At 38.3% G+C, this 24,179-nt stretch overlaps 2 protein-coding genes across 2 annotated transcripts; both read right to left on the reverse strand.

The window, feature by feature from the left end:
- Window positions 1–7,552: 7,552 nt before the first annotated feature.
- Window positions 7,553–11,337, reverse strand: LOC121527692 (beta-1,4-galactosyltransferase 1-like). The gene is made up of 2 exons (XM_041814719.1): window positions 11,137–11,337; window positions 7,553–8,221 (listed from the first exon to the last, which is right to left on the reverse strand). Exons 1-2 carry the CDS (start codon window positions 11,335–11,337, stop codon window positions 7,553–7,555), a joined length of 870 nt encoding a protein of 289 aa, XP_041670653.1.
- Window positions 11,338–18,508: 7,171 nt separating this feature from the next.
- Window positions 18,509–19,529, reverse strand: LOC121527693 (beta-1,4-galactosyltransferase 1-like). The gene is made up of 2 exons (XM_041814720.1): window positions 19,461–19,529; window positions 18,509–19,177 (listed from the first exon to the last, which is right to left on the reverse strand). Exons 1-2 carry the CDS (start codon window positions 19,527–19,529, stop codon window positions 18,509–18,511), a joined length of 738 nt encoding a protein of 245 aa, XP_041670654.1.
- Window positions 19,530–24,179: the final 4,650 nt, after the last annotated feature.

Here is a 24,179-nt window from a genome sequence, read left to right on the forward strand (position 1 = left end):
TACTGTTTCAGCACACAATCACTGACATCATCAATAACTCACAACTGGGCAGGGCCCATTCTTTGGGTTTGTCAGGGGTACATGCAATTCTGTGGGCAGGCTTGGGCAAAGAAAATGTTTGTGCCTTTTGTATCTCGAGGTGTTGAACAGAGCACGAGATTGACAGGCAGATTAGTGCAGTATCAGCAGTCTTGCAGAACCGTACCGTCATGGTGAAGAGAGAGATACCGGTCGATCTTCGTTCCAGCCCTCACCTAGTCACAGGAACTTTTGGGGATGACTGAAAGAATGAGATTGTGGTTGAAGTGGTTAAAATGAGATTCCTCGGGAGGGTGTCTGGGCTCAGTCTCAGAGATAGGGTGAGGACTTGGACTTGATCTGGAGGGACCTCGAAGTATAGAGTTACTGCACCTTCACCCCAAAAGGAGCCAGTTGAGGTGGTTCTGGCATCTAATCAGGATGCCTCCTGGTCTTCCAGGCATGCCCAACAGGAAGGAGACCCCGAGGTAGCCCTTAAAAGCTTAAGAATCATACTGTTGTAATTAGTCTAGATATTTCTGCTAACTTTCTGTTTAACCTAGAGTGCTACAGAAACAATCAAGCTGAAGGGACTTCAAGAAAACCGAGGAAGCACTTACTGAGGTGGTCTATAATGTTAATAAGAAGAGAATATTTAAAAACTACATCACTGTGGTAGGTAGGGTTTCCTTGTGTGTGTGTATATGTGTGTGTGTGTGGGCCTGTGTGATGGAGCCCTCATTCAAAACCTGTACCCCACAGTCTGCATGGCAGCTTCTCCATAGTGGTTCCCATAGTAACTCCACTAGGTCAACCAATGAAAAGAGGGGGCTGGGCAGTAAGGAGGATGGGAGAGAGTTTTGGGGGGGGTGGGGGTGGTTCCTGACAGTGTGTGAGATGACGTGATTGGAGTGGATCTGTTAAAACATTCATAAATAAATAAAACATGCACACATGCACATTAAAAAGAGAAAAGCAGTGATGGTGATTGTGTTATCAATCAGCACTCTGACCTTTTACACACTCACTCTAAACACATCAGTTCCACATATAAAGGCTCCATTTGGTACCACTGTTTTTCACTCGTGGAACCTCCAGGGAAGTCCTGGCACTGTCATTTTCCTCATATAGTCGCCCCTCCATGGTGATGGTTTTGTTTCATCCTCTATCCTGTTCTCTATCCTGCCTTCTCTCGCTCTCTTTGAGTCATATGATGCTGCAGTTCCTTTCAGGGTGATGATGTGTTCCTCCTAACTGTCAATAATTCATCAACGGACCGGCTTCTGTGTGAATGGGCATGACACTGTGACGAGCAGCACATACAGCACAATGTGAGGCAGCTTCAGCCCTGCTGGAAGTCAAACATGAAACTCAGTTTGATGAGAGTTTACAGCATAATGGATAAATACGCATGCATTCTTTACTTCATATAAAAACTAACAATATCAAAAAATAGAAAAACATCAGAACATTTAAGAGCATTAAAAACTAGAAGCTTCCAAGAAAAAAAATATTTCTTTTCATTATGAATCACAAGATTCAACTTCCACAAAGGCTGAGTTCATGTTTGAAGCTCTGTACAGCGGCTTCAATGCAGAACAGTTTCACTGCTGAAACTTTAAATGCTTTATCCTCATGATTCATTAATTCTACTATCAAGCATATAAAGATACAATAGTAGATTATATACAGTACATCCACCCACCCACCCACACACATACACACACATACACACACACACACACACGCATGCATATATATATATATATATATATATATATATATATATATATATTATTTTATCTTATTTTTTTGGCGGTCTGTCTGTGTTGATTTGTAGCTGTACCGTTGCTCCAATTGTCCTTGATCCGTCTTAGAATACTTCTTTGGTGTACTAGTTTGAAACTAGTGCCATGAAGAAATATAAAATGTTGCGCATCATTCAGGGACTTCTGCTGCATTCCATTTACCTCGGAAGTCAGATGTTGGATCTGGGAATGACATCACACCTGAGTTGAATGCATTCCACTTGCTATCAACTCGTAAGAGTAACAGGAAACAATTGGACTCTATCTAATACTACCACAAGGTAACGTATTGGATGAGATGAAACACCTGCTCTGCGAAACCCCAATCACAGTACGCTCTCTTTGAAGCATGTTTCCACGCAGTGTAATACAGGAGATGTGTCACATGTTGGTGTTAGAATTATTCTGAGATTTCGTGGTTACATTGCTGTTTTGTCAGCTGTAGATGCTGGTGCTGTGTAAACATGTTTGAATATGGATTTGTCTCCACATAGCCAGCATCACACTGCAGGTGTGCTTTGTTAAAGCTCCACAATGAAGTGTGAGCACTAAAACGTTGTAAATAAGTCAAAAGGCAAAGCTTTAACGATCCCCTTATTGTGTTGTAGGCCTATCACTGCACATGCAAATTGTTGCACAGAGACACTGAGCCATTATGCAGTTTTTTGTGGAAGAATACCCTTTCCATGCAAATTGGCCTATTGCATTAAGCATCTAATGATGAGGATGCTAACAGCACAGCATAAATAGAGTAAAGATTAGCCTACTGTTGTGAGAATGATTGGAAGTGTGCTGCAGTTTTTATGATGCACAAACTTTCCAGAGATCAGGAAACAATTCCACCTCTGTAGGACTTAAAAAAAAATAATGATAATGATGTGTAAACAAGATGAGTGAATATTACTTTGACAATACTATTACTAAGCCATAACCAGGAGTTAAACCAGTCTGATACTCCCATGTGTGGCACCGATACACATATGATGAGGTTGTTTTCTGAGGATTTCCTTCTTTCAGAGAGGAAACTTAATCAGGATGGTGATTAAGTGAACATATTCTGAATATTTCACATGGATTGTCAGAATCAATGCGGGTTGTGGGCGGGATTTGACACACCTGTTGTGGGAGAGGCTGGTAATGGTCTTCAAATCCAGCAAATATAAGCAAGTCACAGTGCGCATGCTGTGTTGTGCTTGTTTCTTATTTGATTTATTATTCTAATAGATCTGATTATTAAGATATGAATTTAGTTTATAATCTTCAATTATTGCTTGTTTTTCAAAGTGTTCCAAATGTTGATAATCATGTTTAATAATCCTGATCTCAATAATTGTCAAAACACTGGTGATTATGATATTTTCCATAACCGAGCCTTCACTGGGCAGACAGCCTGGCAGTTGGCTCCTTCCCTGCATAACCCCCCACCCCCCTTATTTTCTGACCCTCTTGCCCTTAAAGGCATAAAAGCACAGATAATCTTAACAAAAATGTTTGGTTCTCTTCAAACCTTTAACCATAGACCACTGACATCAGTATGGCCCCAAACATAGATGAGTAAGTCCCCCCTGGAAAGTGTGTCATGTTGCTGGTCATTAACATCAGAAACAATGGTGAAAAATTCATGAGGAGGTGGGGCTGGCTTGTGCAAACACTACATATGACTGTACGTTGTAGGCGGAGGTCTATAGAAATCTCTTTGTAAAATCTTTTCCACCTGACCAGCCTGTCAGGTCATATTTCTCTGAACTGTAAAGATACAATATGGAGGGTTTTTTCACAGAAACATCTATAATAAGAGAAAATATGACCATTCCTATGTTATATGATTTTATGAGTAAGGGCTAACAGCATCTTAAATATTTCCTAAAGTTATCAAACACAGAGAAATTCCTAACTTTAACTACTGAAACGGGACGTGGGCTGTTATGGAGGCTGCTAAAAGTTGCATTCTCCAGCTGCAGACCCCCCACACTCAGCATTTGCAGTGAGCTCCACCTCTGTGGCCTCCTTTCTCATTTCATATTCTTTTTTTTAAGTGACAACTCTGTCCATTTAAAACAGTAAATAGACAACTGAAGTTTTAGTCTTATGAGGGTGAAATATCTTGCCCACTTTTCTTTGTCTTGTCTTTTACTAAGGGAGATTAACTTCCTGTTTGAATACAGACGCACTTTGCCTACCCACCTCTGACTTTTCTACCCTGAATGGTTGGCCTACTCCCTCGCCATGATTCGTTTTTAAGCTCCTGTTGCTCTGTGAACACGCATGAGGAGTCATGAACTTTGACAGTGGTTGACAGCAGTACTTCAAAGAGAAATAAGATTTTATTTCCTCTTTTGGCCCCAGCAGGTACCAGCAAACCAGTAAGAAAATGACTAAAACTCAATTTGATTCAATTTCAATTTAATTGCTTATTTGGCAGCTGTAGTCACCGATGATGCATAAACATGATGAATATGGGCATGTCTCTGCATAGCCAGCATCACACAACCAACCTGCTGTGTGATGCATTGGGCCACAATAAAGTGTGTGCACTAATTAAGTCAAAACACAGCTTTAATGCTCACAGCAAGAAGGTTCCTGGTCAGGGCAGTTTGCACGTTCTCCCTGTAGATCCTAGATGTAATGTAAGTTTAAGTTCTTTCCCTTTTTTGCTAATCTTTCAAGAATCAGTACGTCGTGATATGGAATTACTGACCATGAATTTACTGCATCCTTTTAGATTTTATTGGATTAGGATTCATATTTATTATACATTCTCTGTAGAATCTGCTCACAACAGAAACGTAATCGATGAAAAGCACAAATATCTGTAGCCACACTAGTGAGTTTTAAAAAGAATTGTGTTACTGGCAACAAACAATGTAATTCAGTTGATTCAACTCAAGTCAATAAGCTGCACAAAGATAACCGTAAGGAAACAAACATGCAACTCTTAAGTCTTCATTCCAGAGTAAAGTGAAAGAATATCTGATGAAGGCTGTCGTCTCTGGAGCCAAAATGTCTGAACCGACCAGCCCAAAGATAGAGATTGATAGACAGGAGTGTTTTCAGACAAACGGTTCAACCATAACATTGCTCTGTGCTCTTTATTCTGACATAAGTGAAGAAAGTCTACAATACAAAAGGTCAATGCATATTATTACCTATCATCCTATTACTTAGGATACACATAAAACAAAGAAATTAAAATAACTTAAAATCAATTTTCACTGAATATGATCACAACATTTGAAGTAGTGGTGGTACTGCAAAATTTAATATCGATCCGATACCAAGTAAATACAGGACCAGTAACACCGATACCGATACTCGATTGATATGAATAAGGCCAATAAAGACTCAAAAAACATAATCTATCATTTATTTATCAGTCTTAATAAATTGAACTAATTCTTTTCCGAGTTGTCTTTAACTATCAACTAAGTATTTGGGATAAAACATTTTTCAAAGCAGGATTTTAACTTACATAGTTTTTGTAATATGGTACTTGATTTTATCTTTTTTGTTTTCCCACTGTACCTAATGATTAGACTGTTTAAATGAGTTAATTAATCTGTGGACTATTCAATGTGTGGTTTGAGAAAATGCTGCAAAAAACGTTCTAAACTTTGGAAAACGCAGTCAAATTATAGGAGAAAAACTAGTAAACAGTAATAAAGAGGAACAGATTTAGAACACTCTCAATTAAAATGAATTGCAAATGCATCAGAGTCAGCTACAGAACTTCTTTCTTTCCTGGTTTTTATGACCAACAGCACTAGCTGTGGCTTTGGCTCAGTGAAAAACAACATCAATGTCTTTCATCGGAAAGTGAGCGGTGCAGATTAGACATGGCTCTAACATCCTCTTCATTCATCAGTTTTTCATAACTTTGAAATAAAAACTTATTACATACTGGAAATGCTGACTCACCCTTGCATTTTTGTGGAAAATTATTTCACAAAGCTGCAGCAGTTTATTTGTGCCATTCTCTCCAGTGTGATACAGACATGAGGACTCTGAATAACCGTGTGTGCGTGCGTTGAGTGTGTATGTGCGCGTTTGCTCTATCTGATTGGTCGCCAAAGTCACGTGATACGGAAAACAGTGCAGCAGCAGACTTTTGGCATAACAGACAGACGAGAGCGACTGCAAACAAACAAATGGGGTGCATGGTTAGACATTTTTTTAAAGTACTCATTTTATATCGATACTTTTAAAAAGTACTCGATACCAAATGAGTACTTTGGAAATATCGATATATTGATACTTTAGGATCGATACGCCCACCACTAATTTGAAGTAGAATTAAGTTGGTTCAACTTTAGTATGTGACAATTAAAGCTTTGTCAGGTTTACTTAATAACTGCTTGAGTTGGAAGTACTTAAAAAAGATGCATACAAAAATGTACATCATATTGTTAAGTAGAGACAGGATTTTTTTTCAGTGACCAATTAACAGTGAAATATGGAGAACAGAAAAATGCCACATAGTTCAAACTTTGTTGTTAAAAGAGCAGACTGAAATTATTCTTACATTTAAAAATGAGAAAAAAAAGTTTTCCCGACTCAAATAAACAAGTTGTTTAGCACAGTTCCTTTGAACCATATTAAGTTATATCGACTCAATTTTATTTACACAATAATTTTAAGTTTCATAAATTGTAAAACTCATAAAAAATGAGTTGACTTGTGTTTTAAATCAGTATAAGCAGTAAGGTTTCAAATGAGAATGAACAAGACACAGCATGCTGTTCATAATATCTCACCTAATAAGGAGCTAGCCCTTGTTATGCAGACCTTAAGCTTAGCTATAAGGTGTGACTGCAAACTGACTCAGTGTCATAACTGGAAATACAGCTTTTTTTTACCTTTGTTCAGACCAGGAAATTTTTTTTTTTTTTTTTTTTTGCATGCTTTAGTCTGTTACACTGTGTGCTCACATTTCATGTTGGCTGTGATGGACAAAACAGGTCAGAGACACACCCAACATGCACTAAACCCTGAGCTGCACGAAGGTGCCAGGGTCTGTCCAGTGCTGCCAGCAGCCCCAGTTTGAGGTTAAACTACACTGTGGAAACTTTCCTACACTTAAAAATTCTGTTTGAATCTGGCTCAAAACAGCATTTTTTAAAGTATTTTCATAACGCTACAGGTTCTTCTACATTTCTTTTACATACTTTAATCTTGAACATTTACACCAGTCAATGTTGGCCAACTTTAGTGACTATACATGACTATAACTGAAAGAACCAGAAAGTCCTCTTCCAACATGTTTACTGCATCATCCATGTGCATTCTAGTTGCTCCCCACAGTGAGAACCTCTCTGAGTCAATGGCTGTACTTCAGTCCCCTTCCTAAACCCTGAACCCTTAAGGGCTCTTGGAAATTGATTGAGTGCAGAAGGCTGCAAGGACTCAAATTGGTATAAATAGAAACGGGGCAGCCCTTTGTTTTTTGTTAAAAATGTGCAGGGTTCTTGGGGAGCAGGTTGCCTAGTGGTTAAAGGCGCTCCCCATGTACGCGGGCAGATCCAGAAAAAAAACATCTGAAAATAATGGGCCCAGTGTGTGAAGACCTTGAGTCTGCAGATATGTAGTTCATGTATTAACTGAAGTTCAGGAGCAGAGCCACACCAAAGAAAATACACACCCACAATCACCTGACAAGCCTACTTATTCGTAGCACTGAACCTGAAACGGGGTAAACAGAAGGTAGTCAGCAGTAACACATCAGTCCTCATTCATGATGCTGGAGCATAAATATCCACTGTGATAAATGTGTACATTTTATCCTTTACAACATCCTTGACTGTGTATTTAAGAGAATTGATTCCATCTTTATCCATGGTCCGTTTAGTATGGTGTAGTTTATTAGGGTTTTTGGGGTTACGCTCATTGTGCAAATCTCTATGATGTTTGATCATCTTGTACTTCCCTGTGATTAAGTCAGGGCGAGATATATGCATTCCACGGAAGGTTATTCGTTTGTAGATATCATCATCTTCACCACCCCAGCCCCAGTAAGTGTTGGAGAAGCCATTAATTCTCAAGAACTGCTCCTTAGACAACGAAATCACCCCACCAAATATCGTCTCGTAGGGTAAATGGAAGTTAAATTTGTCAACAGCCACAGCCAGGTGTCTGGGGGTATCAAAGCACCTGTAGAGGTTACGGTCATCCATAGGAACCAAGTCGACGTCAGAGAAGACGAAGCAATCATAATCATACTCCTTCAGTGCTTCAACATAGCCTACATTCATCAGTTTAGCCCGGTTAAAGACCCCCTCTCCATGCTGGTTGATGACATACACACCATAGTCCACCTGCTGTCTCTGGAGGATAGGATGGAGGTAAAACAGCCAATGCTTCAGGTGCTCATGGCGGTTTCTGAAGGGGATGATGATCGCCACCTAAACAGACCACAGATTAGCTTCAACGTAACTGTAGAAACCCAAAACCCCCTGGTGCATTACAACCCCACTCAACCCATAGTTAAACATATCAATATCATGAAGTTTATACAACCCCAATTCCAAAAATCTGTGTAAAATGATGAAAAAAATAAGAACACAAAGCAATAATTGTCAACTCTCAAAAAACTTGTATTTGATTCATAGATAGAACATTAACATATCAGATGTTGAAACTGACACATTGTGACATGGCCATGTAATATTTAACTGTGAAGAGTGTTCTTTTCCCTTTATTGTCACTGATCTGACGTATACCTCTAAATATCAGGATTTTCTAACTTAACCTTCAGTATCAACCATATTCAACTAATATTTTTAAACAAACTAGTTAATATTGCATATATATAAACCTAACACACAAAGTAAGAAAACTAGTGTTTGGTAGATTTTTCTTTGTTGTAACAATGCTTCTTAATCTTATACTGTTGGAAAGCGTGATTATTTCTCTTTAAAATGCAGCCACATTTGTAAGGAACATGCATTTGTGGGATGAGCAGCAGAGCTGAGTATGCAGGTTGCACTCATGGAAAATTTGCAAATCTTGCCAATGCTAAACAGCTTATTCTACCATTGACTCTTGTTTGGTATTGTTTGGTGGATGATTGAAGTCTGAAGAGACAAGACATATCGGAAACATACTAGGACTGTTGAAACAAATTTCAGGGTTTGAGTATAATTTGAATATTTAAAAACTTGTTAATATTCGAAAGCTGAAGTTACTATTCGAGTGTTTCTCTTAAATATTTTTGCTGTTTATAATCGTTCTCGAGTCTCCCCCTCTCCCTCTCATTGGCTTCTACTTCACCCATTTGTAGGTGTAGGAACCAAATGTTTCGTAACATGATGAACAATAAAGTTTTCACACCAAAACACAGAGGCGCAGCAATGGCCATGGGATGTTCGGGGATTTATTGTCAAGGTGTTGCACGCGCTGGTGGTGATTTGGCAAGTGAGGCTTTGCTACATCAAGAGATGCTGATGTACGAGATTAAAACCACGATGCCAACCGACAGTAACCCACTGTCGTGGTGGAAAACGTTCCAGTTCAGATATCCTCTCGTGTCCCAGCTGGCATGCCTGCGCATCGCGGGCACCTCCATCAGGGCGGAGAGGGTTTTCTCCACAGCTGAGACTATAGTGAACAAAAAACACTCTCTTCTTGATTCAGTAAATGTGGATCACCCTGTGTAACAACATGGTGATAAAAGCAACTGAATGTTTTCCATATTAATTAAAAATGTGCATAAATATTCAAATATAATTCAAAATCTGTAAAAAATAAAATAAAATAAACGAAATTTGAATGGGACTGTAGGTAAATATTGTCAGCCCTAATACATACTATACACAGCCACAACAGCATGGCACCTCCTCCTCAAGGAATATGTCACCAGCCTGGTCACACATTGCTGTGGAATGGCATCCCATTCTTCAACCAGCATTTGTTACAAGTCAGCCAATGTGGTTGTGTTGGTCACTCTGGCACTAGCACGCCTAAGCTGATCCACATGTGTTCAATGGGGTAGAGGTCAGGACTGCTGGCAGGACATTCCATCCTCTCCACTCCCAAATTCTTGGAGTAGTCTCTGATAAATCCCGCTCTGTGCGGGCCAGCTACATCACCTTGGAGGACAGAGTTCAGTCTCAGGCTGTGGCGATATGAGATTGCCACTGGTTAAAGAATCTAATCTCCATATCTCTCTGCACTGAAATTTCCTCCAACAATGGAAAGACTCGTTTTTTCAGGCACATCACACTGCCTACAGCAAAAGATGTTAATCAGTGTTCTCTGTGTCTTTTCCCTTACTTTAACCCTACGATCCAACTGCTGTAGGCAGAACTCATCCCTGAACATAACAGGTAAAAAACAGACACCTGATTGTCAACACCTGGGGGCACAAGAAACTCAAAATAGAAATAGTCAATAGAAACAGCTGAATAAGCTGTTTAGCATTGGCAGAGAAGACTTGGAACATTTTTCATGGGTGCGACCCACACACTCAGCTCTGCTGCTCATCCCACAAATGCATCCTCCTTACATATGAAAACCCATTTAAAAGGGAAATAAACAGGCTTAACAATGGTTTAAGATTTATTGACAAGAAGCATTGTTACAACGAAGAAATAATCTACCAAACACTAAGTTCCTTAGTTTTTGTGCAAAGTTTAGATTAGCTGGTATATGAACAAATAAAATGAATTTCATGAACTGAGAAAATGAACAAAATCATAATCTGACAGTGTCTTATGGAGTTGACAGTAGGGATACAAAAGTGATGGCTTAAAGTAGCTATTTTACGACCCACATACTTACTACATACATGACTATGGATTTAAATACAATGATAATTATCCACTTTTTTTGTAAATTATATTAAGGTAACAAAATCTCGTAGGCTTTAAACCAGTTGAGCAGGATGAAGATGGCATTATTGACTGCTTAGATTTCTTTAATCCCATGGTGAAGCCAAGCCTGCTCTGATTAATGTTTTTATTAGAGTTAGATTCTTTAACATTATGAGCAGTTCTACTCTTAATCATGTAAAACATTAATCAAGAATAAAAATACATATACTATGTTTAAAAGCTCCAAAAGTTGTGAAATGGCCTCATTTTTTACATTATTGAAAAGTTGCATTTGTTCAAGGGTGAGTTGACCTTTTATGGCTTCTTATTTGAATATATTTAACCAGTTAAAAGCAGTGTTATACATCAAATCAATCTGTTATCCATTCTTTTTCATATTATTGATGCATGCATTTAATCCTGATTCATTCATTAATCATAAAGCCTGTGATCAAAGTGAAATTATTTTTAATACACTCTCATACACAGTATAGCTATCCACCTACCTTCTGTGGGGAGATGCATTCTTGTGGCTTGTACCTGCCTCCCATCTGAAGAGCAGGACTGGCATGCTCTTTCACCTGATCCAAAGTCAGCGTTTGAAACCCCACAAGCAAGGGTCCGACAAGTTTAGGAGGGTTGGTAGGGCACGGTCCAACATTCAGAAGGGTAGAAGGTTTGGGAGTTTCACTCTCCATTTTCCTCATCTTCTCTCCTGACAGCCATGAAAAGGTGTTTCCATTATGACGATACGAAAAAGTCAAAGTGCCACACTTGCGGAAAGCTAAAAATGCAGTACTCATTAAAGCAAGACAGATCAGAAATCTAAAGCGCTTCTGCCACATTATCAGAGAGAACAAGCTAGACGTGTGAACTGCTGTTTGCTCCAGCTGGACATGAACGCAACTGTCAGCTGCTTGTTATGTTGTTGTTTCTCTGCTATTTAAGGTGTGGGCATCAAAACTGGTTTTGTTTGATCTGTAGATGTGATATGCCACTTTTCTCTGGCAGCTAGAATAGCAGGGCAGACACATCGAATACAGTTAAAGATACACAATAAAAATAATCCTTCACATTAAATACAGCATTCAGGAGGCCCACAGTATCAATGTAAGTCATACCATAAATTAACAACTGGTGATTGAGTATGAGAAGACCAATGATATTTTAAGATTAGAGAAAGTAAGAGAAGTCAACGTCTTCATTGAGGCCAGGGAACTGAGTGTCTTTGAGGGCATGACTCTAGCAGACCTGTCTCGGTTTGAGGTGTTTTGTGTTACATCAGAGTTGATCCCTTCACAGTTACATCACTACCATGTTTGGCCCTGGGGTCATTTAAGTGACCTGTCTGAATAATATACCTCTGATCAGCCACTCTGACCTGAGGCCTCCTTTTAGTGAGGAAACAACCACAAACACATTCAAGTCAATACACAGCATGGATGGTATTGCAATTTATGAAGCTAGTGATAGGATGGATTTGATTACTACACATTTTTTTGTTTATAATTTATTTATACATTTTCAAGTAAGTTTTTAAACATATATAAACTCAATTGTCACATGGTACAGAAATCATTTGCACAATGTCTGATTTGAAAACATATTGTAGTGCGTCACACCTTATATAGACAATGGCAAGGCAGTAAGAGTGCTAAGAAGGCATTATTATGCAACCAAACCTAAAACAAATGAAAAAATTTTAAAAAAGAAACATAAACACTTGAAAATGGTCACAATTAATGTACTATGCATCCCACATGCTATTAATATAAGAGAGTAAGACTTAATAGGTATGTGATTTTGGTAAAGTGAAGTAGAGAGGGTCAGCATCTAGTTGGAGGGATCTGACATGCTCAATTAAAGGTAACCATACTTTGTTACATTTTGTATTGAGGTTTAAAAGTATCTAATTTTTACAGTTTCATGAAGGATAAGACATCCTTTATCCATTTGCTATGAGAGGGTGGGTGGGGTTTTTTCCAATGCATTAAAATAGCATGCCTTGCTATCAAAGTGAGCAAGGCTATGAGATCAACAAAGTGGGAGGGCAGTGCCTGGTCAGTAGGCAAGACACCAAACAGGCCAACCAGTGGAGAGGGATGGATGTAGCAGATGTGATGTGCTATTTCCAATACTGAAATAGTGCTGGACAGGCCCAAAATATGTGTGTTAGACTAGCTGGTCCTGTATGGCATCTATTACAGCTAGGATCAATAACAGGATATATGCCAGCTTATTTACTTTTAGACCAATGGTCTCAATGAATTACTTTGCATTGTAAAACTCTATGGCCGGCACAAATAGAGGAAGTATGAGCACATTTCTGAGCTGACTGCCAAACCTCAGTACTTATATCCATGTTGAGATCTTCAGACCAAGTTTTTCGCAGTTTTTTAGAAACTGAAGGCTTGCACTTAAAAAGGATGTTATACAGCTTAGAGACTAAGGACAGGATTAGTATTTCAAATTGTGTCAACCAAAGTATCTGGAGGGACAGCAGGGAAACCAGGGAAGTTGTTACGGACAAGGTTTCGAGCTTGCATATACTTAAAGAAGTGAGTTCTTGGCAGGTTAAATGCACAAGCTAATTGATCAAATGAAGCAAAGATTCCATCGATGCAAAGATGCTTAACAGAGACAATCCCATGGTCTTCCCAAGTTACAAAAGCTTGATCCAAAAAAGAGGGAGAGAACAAAGAGTTAGTGTCATGTGGTGGAAAAACTCAAAAGGAGAACCCAAATGCAGAACTCAAAAAAGGATTTAATAAAACAAACTAAAGTCCAATATGGTGAAAAACTAAACTGAAGAATCCACTAGGAAAAAAGCCACAAGCAAAACTTACTGAAAACAAAGTCTATCAAAAGAGAAATACAAAGTAAAACTAAAACATGGAAATAACAGAATAAACAAAGGAAAATGCCAGAAAAACTCAGGAACAAGACAAATCAAAACCTGGACCATGACAGGTTAGCATGCAGGGGGGTTGAGTCCAGATCTTGAGACTGTTTTTCACTGTGATATTGTTGGTGTAAATAATGATTGAGTTGTTAGGGGAAGGCATAAAAGGGACAATAGTGAAGATGGACCACATGAGGACCTTTCAATCTGAAACCATGATGGGGGTTGGTTATTCCCCACTAAACCAGTGCAGTAACATTCAAATGTTTGTAGCCCTGTAATATAATAAAAAAATTGGCAAGGCTAAACCACCAGCATCTTTATTTTGTAGTAAAATATGTTTTTTTAATTCTGGGAATTTGTTTCTTCCATATAAACCGAGGAATCAGGCCATCTAGTGACTGAAAAAATGTTTGGGAATGAAAACTGGTACACATTAAGATCTAAACATTTGGGAAACACATTCATCTTTATGCAGTTTATCCTGCCAGCAAGAGATAGAGGAAGATGAGACCAACATTGGAGATCTTGATTAACTTGAGCCAGCAAAGGTGGAAAATTACATTTAAACAGATCTGAGAATTTCTTTGTTACACAAATGCCTACATATTTAAATTATTCTAGAGGTGTCTTAAACAGCAGTTTTGAGATGGGATAGGCTAAGGCTGCATCATTAACAGGTAAAAATTGGCTTTTATAAATTAAATAAATTTTTTATAAATTCAATTTGTATCTAGAAATCTTCTCGAATTCATTCAGCAGGGCTAACATTGGAGGAATAGAATTGTTAGGATCAGAATTAAATAGTAAAAGCTCATCAGCATCCAGGGTCAATCTATGTTCAGTCCCCCCCTTGAGATTCCACGTATCTGACCGGTACTGAGGGCTACCGCCAGGGGTCCAATTGCGGTTGCGAACAAAAGTGGGGAAAGAGGGCAACCTGGCTGACTACCACGATTAAGGGAAAAATATTCAGAGTAATCATTGTTTGTATGCCACAAGCCAGAGGAAGCCATAAAAGCTTAATCCATGAGATAAAGTTGTCACCGAATCCAAATTTTTTTAATGTGTAGAACAAATAAGACCACTCAGCTCGATCAAATGCCTTTTAGGCATCCATTGAAATAACCATCTCAGGAGTATTAGGAGATGACGGTGAATATAATACATCAAATAGCCTTCTGATATTATGAAAAGAATGTCTATTCTTAACAAACCCCATTTGGTTGGTGGAAATTATTTTTGTCAGGACCATCTCTAAATGTTTCGCTAATACCTTGGCTAAAAGGTTAACATCCGTAAAAAGCAGAGAAATGGGGCAAAAGTTGTTACACAGGAAATGATCTTTGTCCTTTTTTAAAATAAGAGTTATAATGGCCTGCTGTAATGTTGGGGGGAGCATACCAGATTGTAATGATTTATTAAACATATCTAATAAAAGTGGGGACAATTTATCAGCAAATTCCTTAAAAAATCTGGCAGGGAAACCATCTGGACCTGGACTTTTACCACTGCATTGTTTTTAACGCATTTTTAATTTCTTCAACTGTCAAGGGTTCATCTAGTTTGGCAGAGGTTTCAGGATCAATGGATGCAATATTTAGATCTCTAAAGAAGTTAATGTATTCCATTTCATCAGATGAGCTCTCAGATGTATACAATAAAGCATAAAAGTTTTAAACTCATTACTGATGGACTGAGGATTTAGAGCTGAACCAACCACAGTTTCTATATGATGATGAGGAGGATAGCCAAATTTGGTGAGCAAGTATTTTACTTGGCTTATTGCCAATCTGATAATTATAACGGGATTTTAACAGTAACTCTGATGTTTCATATGATGCTAGAACATCAAACTCAGCCTTTTTCATAAGTAGTTCTTTGGTAAGATCTGCATCAGGTGAATTTGTACACTTAGCCTGCAACTGTGAAAGCTCATTGAGGGGACTAGCTCTTTTTTCAATGACAATCTTCCTCTGGTAAGCAGAGTAAAGTATTATTTAAGGTTTACAAGTTCCTAACATTGTTGATGGTGATACAGATGGGTCAAGATTAGTAGAAATGAAAAGGTCGATACGACTATTAATTGTCTTAATAAAGTCCAGATCATTGAGCAATAGTGGATTTAAGTGCCAAGATGAACAAGAAAGGGACTTGCCAGGTAAAGAAATATTTAAAATAACAGTTGCATGGTCTGATATTACAATAGGGCTATGGGAGCATGATCTGACAGAGGATAACAATGTGTTATCAATAAGAAAAAGGTCTATTTGGGAAAAAGATCTGAGAACAGGAGAGGAAAATAAGAAAACTGCTTGATAGTAGGGTTAAAAAAAAAAAAAGGCCAAACATCAGAAACCGCATATTGATCCATAAATATCTGAATAACTTTGGAAGATTGAGACATAGCAGAAGGCCTGTTAGATGATCGGTCAGTAGATGGGTCTACACGACGGTTGAAGTCCCCTCCCAAAGTGAGCTGGCTAGAATTTAAATCAGGAAGAGAGAGAAACAACTTTTTGAAAAAATCTTCATTGTCCCAGTTCGGACCAGACATTAGCCAACGTGAAATTGTTACCACAAATTTGACCTGTTATAATAATGGAGTGCCCGCTGGGGTCTGATATGATTTTGGATACAGAGAAAGGGACTTATGAATAAGAATTGCAGCCCCTCTGGCTTTACTTGAAAATGAAGCGTGGTAGAGCTGTTCCACCAACCCTCTACGGAGTTTTGAGTGATCTGAGGGCTTGAGGTGTGTCTCCTGTAAAAAAGCAATTTCAGTGTTTAAATGTTTTAAATGGTTGATAACTTTACAACATTTTCCTGGTGAGTTTAACCCCTTGACATTCCAACCAGTAAATCTTAAAGCACCACTCGTTGCTATTGAGGTGTCAGAGCTTAACAAAGAAAATATTTAGAAATCTAGGTAGATGCTTCATTATGTATCTGCCCCAAAGACCAGCAACCCTCACATATTGGCTAGTAGCATAAGGACAACATAAAAAGCACATGACCAAGTTGAGAGCAGTAAATATAAATGGGACAAATAAATAAAATAAAAATAAAATAAAACAAAAAACAAACAGCAATATACCCCCCCCCAACCAAAGCTTCATTTTAGTTGCTGCACAAAAAACAGTAGCAAAGACTCTGATACATTGATCAGCATATCTTAATACTTCTTTAATCCTATCACTCCATTACCACAACTACTATAAACATTAGGAACTGTAGTTCAACCTCTTAAAATACCTTAAATGAACTGTGCTGAGAGGAAGTGTTTGGCCTTAACAAAGTTAACATAAATATTGAAATTAATATTAAAACTTAGAACCTTTGCAGCTGCCTACCTAACATACAGTACTAAACAAATTTATTAGACCACCACCCACAGCTGCCCTAAATAAACAGCATTGGTAATTACCAAAATCATTTTTTATGTTTCTGCAATGGTTAATACACCAATATGTAGAAGCTTTTTAATCCAAATGATATTTTTAATGCTGAAATAATCATTATTGTTATCCATGAATTTTCAAATTTACTGATTTACAAAAAAACTGAAAAAACAGTAAAGCTCATTAATATTTCTTGATTAATATGTCAAATTATAGTTATTTACTTGTGTTCCTGAAGAGAAAAATGAGTTTTAGTGGTTGAATGTTATGCTTGATTAATTTTGGACTTCTCAGAGAAGCCCAGTGAGCCGGCTCAAATGTGGGTATAAAAAGGTGAATTCAGTTTGAAATTCCTCATTCCTTTTCAAAATGGTAAAACGTGGAGAGCTCACTGAAAATTAAAGAGACCGCATTGAAGCACTTCACGATGCTAGATGGTCCCTGAGACAAATATGACAGGTGGTCTAATAAATTTGTTAACCACTGTATGTTAAAAGAAATAATGAAACCGTGCCAGTAATTCCTTGTCTTTTGCAGATAACTTTCCCTTTGACTTGGTCATTTCTGGATGAGTGAACAATAAGCACTAACTTCTGACTACTACCAGCACTTAATGGTTGAAATACGTGTCTACTATGTGCATCACAAACTGGAAGTCCCCCACACATCTTTAAAAGTGTTTTCACCATATTCATATTGAGTCTTTGTAGCCAAATATCTGCTGTAGGAGCAGGAAGGTAGCTTCTGACCAGCTTGTCTTTGATTGTTGAGGCTCTTCTAAAGCTGATCAATAAATACCTCATAAGATTCTGTCACTTTCAATGATGTCCCAGTTGTTCTTGATAATATATTTAATTTGCACAGCATCTTTGCTATATTGTGTAACAAAGTAAGGTCTCTGTGTTTGTTCTAGTTTAGGATTAGGACTGAGCGTCTGGTGACAGAGCTCTGTTGTGGGCCTGATTAGGGCGCTGGTAACCTGGCACGCCAGATGGATTTGTTTCACACATCCATCTGGTAAACCACTCATACACAGAGTTTGGGAAAGGGCAGAGCCTTTGAACGAAAAACTCGGCCGGTGATTGTCTGTCACATCTTCATGGGCCAATCAGAGGAACAAAGCACATGACGTAGCCACAACCGAGCTGTGGCACAACCGAAGGAGCAAACTCCACGAGCCATGGCGACTGCAGACATGTCAGCACACGACTTTTGTCGTTTTTGAAAAGAAAACAACTCAATGCTATTCTTTGTTCTTCTTTTAATGAAGAAATGTCGTCAAGTTCGGTTAAAAATGGCGCTATGGCAGCATCCACACTTATGTCTTCCGCCATAACTGCACCGGCCTCTTGTTGCTGCTTGCTTACGTCACAACTCTGCCACGCCCGAAAATACTGCCCCTCATCACTGATTTATCCTGTCACTTGTTTATGGGAACTTGTTCAGGCATGTAATTCCAATAAGCACACAAAATCTGGTTAAGATATGATGATGTACAAATGACAATCATACAACTAACCTGAACCTGAAACGGGGTAAACAGAAGGTAGTCAGCAGTAACACATCAGTCCTCATTCATGATGCTGGATCATAAACATTCACTGTGATAAATGTGTACATTTTATTCTTTAAAACCTCCTTGACTGTGTATTTAAGAGAACTGATCCCATCTTTATCCATGGTTTCTCTCGTATGGTTCAGTTTATTAAGGTTTGTGGGGTTAAGCTCATTATGCAAATCTTTTCGATGTTTGATCATCTTGTATTTCCCTGTGATCAAGTCAGGCCGAGATACTTTCATTCCATGGAAGGTTATTTGATTGCATATATCATCATCTTCACCACCCCAGCCCCAGTAAGTGTTGGAGAAGCCATTAATTCTCAAGAACTGCTCCTTAGACAACGAAATCACCCCACCAAAGTAACTGTCATAAGGTAAATGGAAGTTAAATTTATCCATACCCACAGCCAGGTGTCTAGGAGAATCAAAGCACCTGTAGAGGTTACGGTCATCCATAGGAACCAAGTCGACATCAGAGAAGACGAAGCACTCATAATCATACTCCTTCAGTGCTTCAACATAGCCTACATTCATCAGTTTGGCCCGGTGAAAGACTCCCTCTCCGTGCTGGTTGATGACATACACACCATAGTCCACCTGCTGTCTCTGGAGGATAGGATGGAGGTAAAACAGCCACTGCTTCAGGTGCTCATGACGGTTTCTGAAGGGGATGATGATCGCCACCTAAACAGACCACAGATATGCTTCAACATAACTGTAGAAACCGAACCCCCCCGGTGCATCACAACCACACTCAACCCATAGTTTAACATATCAATATCATAAAGTGTATACAACCCCAATTCCAAAAAAGTTGAGGTGCTGTGTAAAATGTGAGCAGAATGTAATAATTGTCAGATCTTATAAACCCATATTTGATTCATTGAAAGAACATTAACAACATGTCAGATGTTGAAACTGACACATTGGGACAAGGCCATGTAATTATATTTTCACATCTATCCACCTTCCTTCTGTGGGGAGATGCATTCTTGTGGCTTGTACCCGCCTCCCATTTGAAGAGCAGGACGGGCATGCTCGTCCACCTGATCCAAAGTCAGCGTTCGAAACTTCACAAGCAAGGGTCCGACAAGTTTAGGAGAGGTTTCTTGATAATGTGTTTAATTTGTACAGCATCTTTGCTATATTGTGTAACAAAGTAAGGTGTGTGTTTTTGTTCTTGTTTAGGTTTAGAACATGCAAACGCTGCACAGAAAGGCCCTGGAACATCTTGCTTTGAGGCAACAGCGCTAACCCCTGCACCATTGTGAATTAGTGTCTAAAGCCTCCAGGGCTTCATCACGCACAATAATACATGCACAGTAATATGGACGGTCAGTGTGCAAAGACCTTGAATGTTACAATCTGAAATAAAAAGTGACAACCCCATTTAAAAATTTTTAAAAAAGAAAAAAGATGTATTTGTCTCTAGATTAGCAGCAAAAGAACACAATATTTTTGTATCTTGAAATACAATCATGTTTTACTAGCGCCGTTTGATAAATTAAAGATTGTCTTCATCACTTATCAGAATTTTTTGGTCTATAAGAAAGGCAAAGGGTCAAACTGTTGTTATTTTTAGGTACGGATAAAGTTGTAATCCTGGTCTGTCCTGATTTCACTTCTCAGTATGAGCACATAATTCCAAAGTTTTCGTTGTGTGTCATAAATGTTTTAGTTGTACAGTGAATGCTGATATTGGACCACCACTGTTACAGAGTTGTAGTCAAAATTTAAATGAAAAGTCCTTTTCTTTTTCAGTTGAATTATGATTGGAAAATTGCATGCTTGAAGATGAAAATTAAATTAAAATTGAAAACCTTAAATTTAATTTTATTTATCAGTCAGAAAATGCAGATATATTTTGAAAATGAAAAAGCATTTCTGTTATTGCCTTTGAATGTTCAAATTAGACTTTTCATTCTAATTTTGAGCACTACACGTTTCCTTAAAACAGAGCAGAGGAAGGGAAAAAAGCAGCATGAATATTTATCATCAGAGGGCGGGATATCAGAAGCAGAAAGGGTTATTCCAGAGCCGCTCCCCCTGGCAAATCACACCCTGTGAACTGCTTTGACGTTGGCGTGGCGCGCTTGGAGGTGGGGCTGGGTTGCTTTGCTCCTGTTCTCGGCGCAGCAAAACTAGTGATGGAAAAGTAAATAAGCACAGCTTGGTTCAGTTCAACAAGGCCAATAGTATATTGTAAAACATTGCTTACTTAGCTGTGACCTTTACAGTTTTTGTTCTTGTACGGACTAAAATGTATTTTAAATTTAAAGTGTATGAACTTTAAATTTATCAATCTATCAATCTGTCTATCTAAAAGTCTACATTTTTATGAAACATTTCACAACACTAGCAACCATTCTAAAAAAGTACTATCCACAGCTGTTTGAAAGGTAATTTTATAGTCATATTTCTTTTAAAACCTGACCAACTGCGACCTCTTGTGTCACCTGAGTGTCATTGCACCCAGTGATTCTTCATCCATCAGACACACAACCACTCCCTCAGTGAGAAATTGTGAAACCTCTCAGATATTTAATTAAAAATGTTTTAGTTTTGAGTTTATATAGATTAAATGTGACTAAAGAAAGAGACAAAACCAAGATTGCAGAAGCTCTGGACATGCATGTATACATTTTTATTCAGTCTGTGATCATGGGGACAATTTCTAGAGATCAGAAATAAACACACCATGGACCAGATCATCTTAAGCATTTATGCTGTCATGTGAACATTCCCAAACGCATCTGTTTCATAACCACAACCATACTATACTAAATTACTTATAATGAGTTTGCAAAGTAAGCTACATTTTCTGTCCAATTATGACTTTTAACTTTTTGACCCTACTAATATGTTCTTCATAACGTCAATGTTCCTGCAGGTAACAATACTTGGAATTGCATGTTTGACGCAATAGTCCCTATCTGCAGGCTCACAGGCAGCAGTTTCAGGACCGCAGATTTAGGACCGTAGAACTAGGACTCGTGTTTTGTCACAACAGCGCCACTCAGCTAAGTGGATGAGCATTGAAATTAAACAAGTCACAGCAGGTTCAGATAGACAGCAGATTCAGGACTGTAGAGCTAGGGCCCCTGCTTTTCGAAACAGCGCCACCCAACAAAGGCATTGCAATTGAGTTGCTTGAGTCAACACAACATTGATTGGGAGGAATTTAAAGTTAACTTGAAGTACTTTTTCATGATAAGTGTTTTTTTTTTCATCTTATAGAACTGTTTTATACATGCTAAACCACTGTTCCCCCAAAGTCTTTGATCCTTTGATCCCTCATTAAATTCACGAACTCATTTACAAACTTATCTTTATTTTTCACTAAGTACAACACGAAAACAAGTGAACAAACAGAACATTTAGAACAGAATCAGGGGATAAATGGGCTTCAGGGACACCTGAGGGAGGGAGAAATGCAGGGAAATATAAATAAGCTGGCTAAATACTGTTACCTAGTTTTGAATGACCTGTGTAACATTATTGATTACATTATTGATAAGAAAACATTAGTTCCCTTAATATCGGTAATGTTGTCTTATCAATAATATTACACAAGCCCATGCCTCAACATTGCTTGGATTAAAATTTATATCTTGTTTTAAACGAATCAAGCCTAACTCATCATATACTTAGGCTCTGGTTATCGTCCATCACTGTCGTTAATGGTAGCAATAGCTAGCAATCTGTATTTAAACAAATGCTCATCAACAACGAGCATGTGCACTAGCAGGGTTCTATTTCTACGTCCTGAATCTGTAGTCCTGAAACAGTGTTAATTTTGTCGACTGAAACTATGATTAAAAACGTTTGTTGAAAGCCTTTTTCCATGACAAAAACTAGACTAAGACTAACAAAAATAGATCTGTGATGACTAAAACTGACAAAAAGTATTTTAGTTTTCATCAAGATGACAAACTAAGCTAAAATGTAATTTATTTTTCGTCGGACATTGAAAATCCATATTTCTCCACTGTGGTAAATCTGTCTCTGCCTCTTCTGCCTCTCAGCTGTAGAAAGCAGGGACCCCAGATTTAGAACTCAGCGAGACACAGCATCACCAGGTCAGAAGCTAATTTTCAAAACCACCAACAAGTCCAGTAACATGTCTTGAGCTCGCAAAATGAAATGCTTCATTTTGATCCCTATACGTCTGCAACAGCAAGAGCATATCTGTTTTTTATACAGCAAAGTTTGTCATCTTTCAGACTGATCCAAACACCATTATCTCAGCAGTTTAATGGAACAGAAGAGACTTAATGGAGTTTCTATGAACTGTACAGAAGACTAACTGGCTCAGAAAACTGAAAAGATTTTCTGTGAGGGCGTGTAAGCTGGCTGAGTGAACATCTAAAGGAAGACTTCATTTCACCTGTGATCGTCTGTGATAAAATTAGAATTAGATTCTGAAATCGTGCATGTTTGGGAGTTGAGAGGTGATGGTATGACACTGAGCTGCATGTTGTCCCATACCTGCTGTTTGAGTTTAAATGAGACTGTCAGTTATTGTGCATGATATTTTTCTATGCGTTATCAGTACATACATAACAGGCCTGCATGTTGGCTCATGTAGATTTTAATGTTGTTGACAATCCCATCACCTTTGCTGTTTCTTGTGCAGCTGTATTGCTTCGTGCTTAGTGGACATTGGTGCTCCTCATGGAGCTTATTGGCGTGGACACGTTTTTTTCTTGTGTTGCTGTTACAAGTTTTCCTATAAATAAAAGTTCAGTCGACTGCAGTTTAATAACTTCTAGTTGGCCCAGATTGAGAGAGACGGTGTGTGTATGTGTGTGGGTGTGTGTGTGTGTGTGTGTGAGAGAGAGAGAGGGCGTACATTACGCACTTGACGGGAGGACTAATAAGAGAAAACCATCATTTGAAACGAATGAGCCATCTGCTATTTAACTGTATGTGTTATCATAATCTCAGTGAGCAATAACCTGGAGTCTGCAGTGAAAATTCCGGTCTACGTAAATGTTACAGTTGACTATTTATTAAAATATTGAGTGATTCGGATTCTCAATAGCCTATATACAACAAACAACTTATTCACAGTGAAGGTCCCAGTAGACGTGGCTCTGATGAATTTAGAGTTTATAATAAAGACAGGAGTGATGATCCACATAGCTGACCAACAGATCCTTGCACAGTTACCGCATGGTAGAGTGCTTTTATGAGACAGCATCGGTCCGTTAAAACACTGGATTCTACAGCAGGATATATGCAGGAATCTTGGAGTTAATTTTAATACCTTTTTAAGACTGTTTCAAGACCTTCTCAATATTTTTAATACCTCACCGCCACTTCAAGCTGTAACCATTTACATCAGTGATACAGCTCGCTCTGGCGCTCTCAGAGACAATTTACGAACGCACCCACAATAGCCTAGTTTTTTACATACCTGTTCATCTTTGTTTTTTAATAAAAATGAATAAATTCACACACTTTTACGATGTTTTTGGGACTCAAACTCTTGGACAGCTAATTCAGAAAAAATACTTTCAAAATTTAAGACTTTATAAAGTCATGATAAGACTTTTTAATACTTTATAAGGGTCTTAATTTTCCCAAAATTGATTTATTACCTTTTAATACTTTTCAAGACCCCGCGGATACCCTGTACAGTGCTGTTTGCACTATTCACTGGTAAACTGAGAAACACTGTCAG

The sequence above is a fragment of the Cheilinus undulatus genome, linkage group 19 (genome assembly GCF_018320785.1).
Source record: "Cheilinus undulatus linkage group 19, ASM1832078v1, whole genome shotgun sequence".
Taxonomy (NCBI): domain Eukaryota; kingdom Metazoa; phylum Chordata; class Actinopteri; order Labriformes; family Labridae; genus Cheilinus; species Cheilinus undulatus.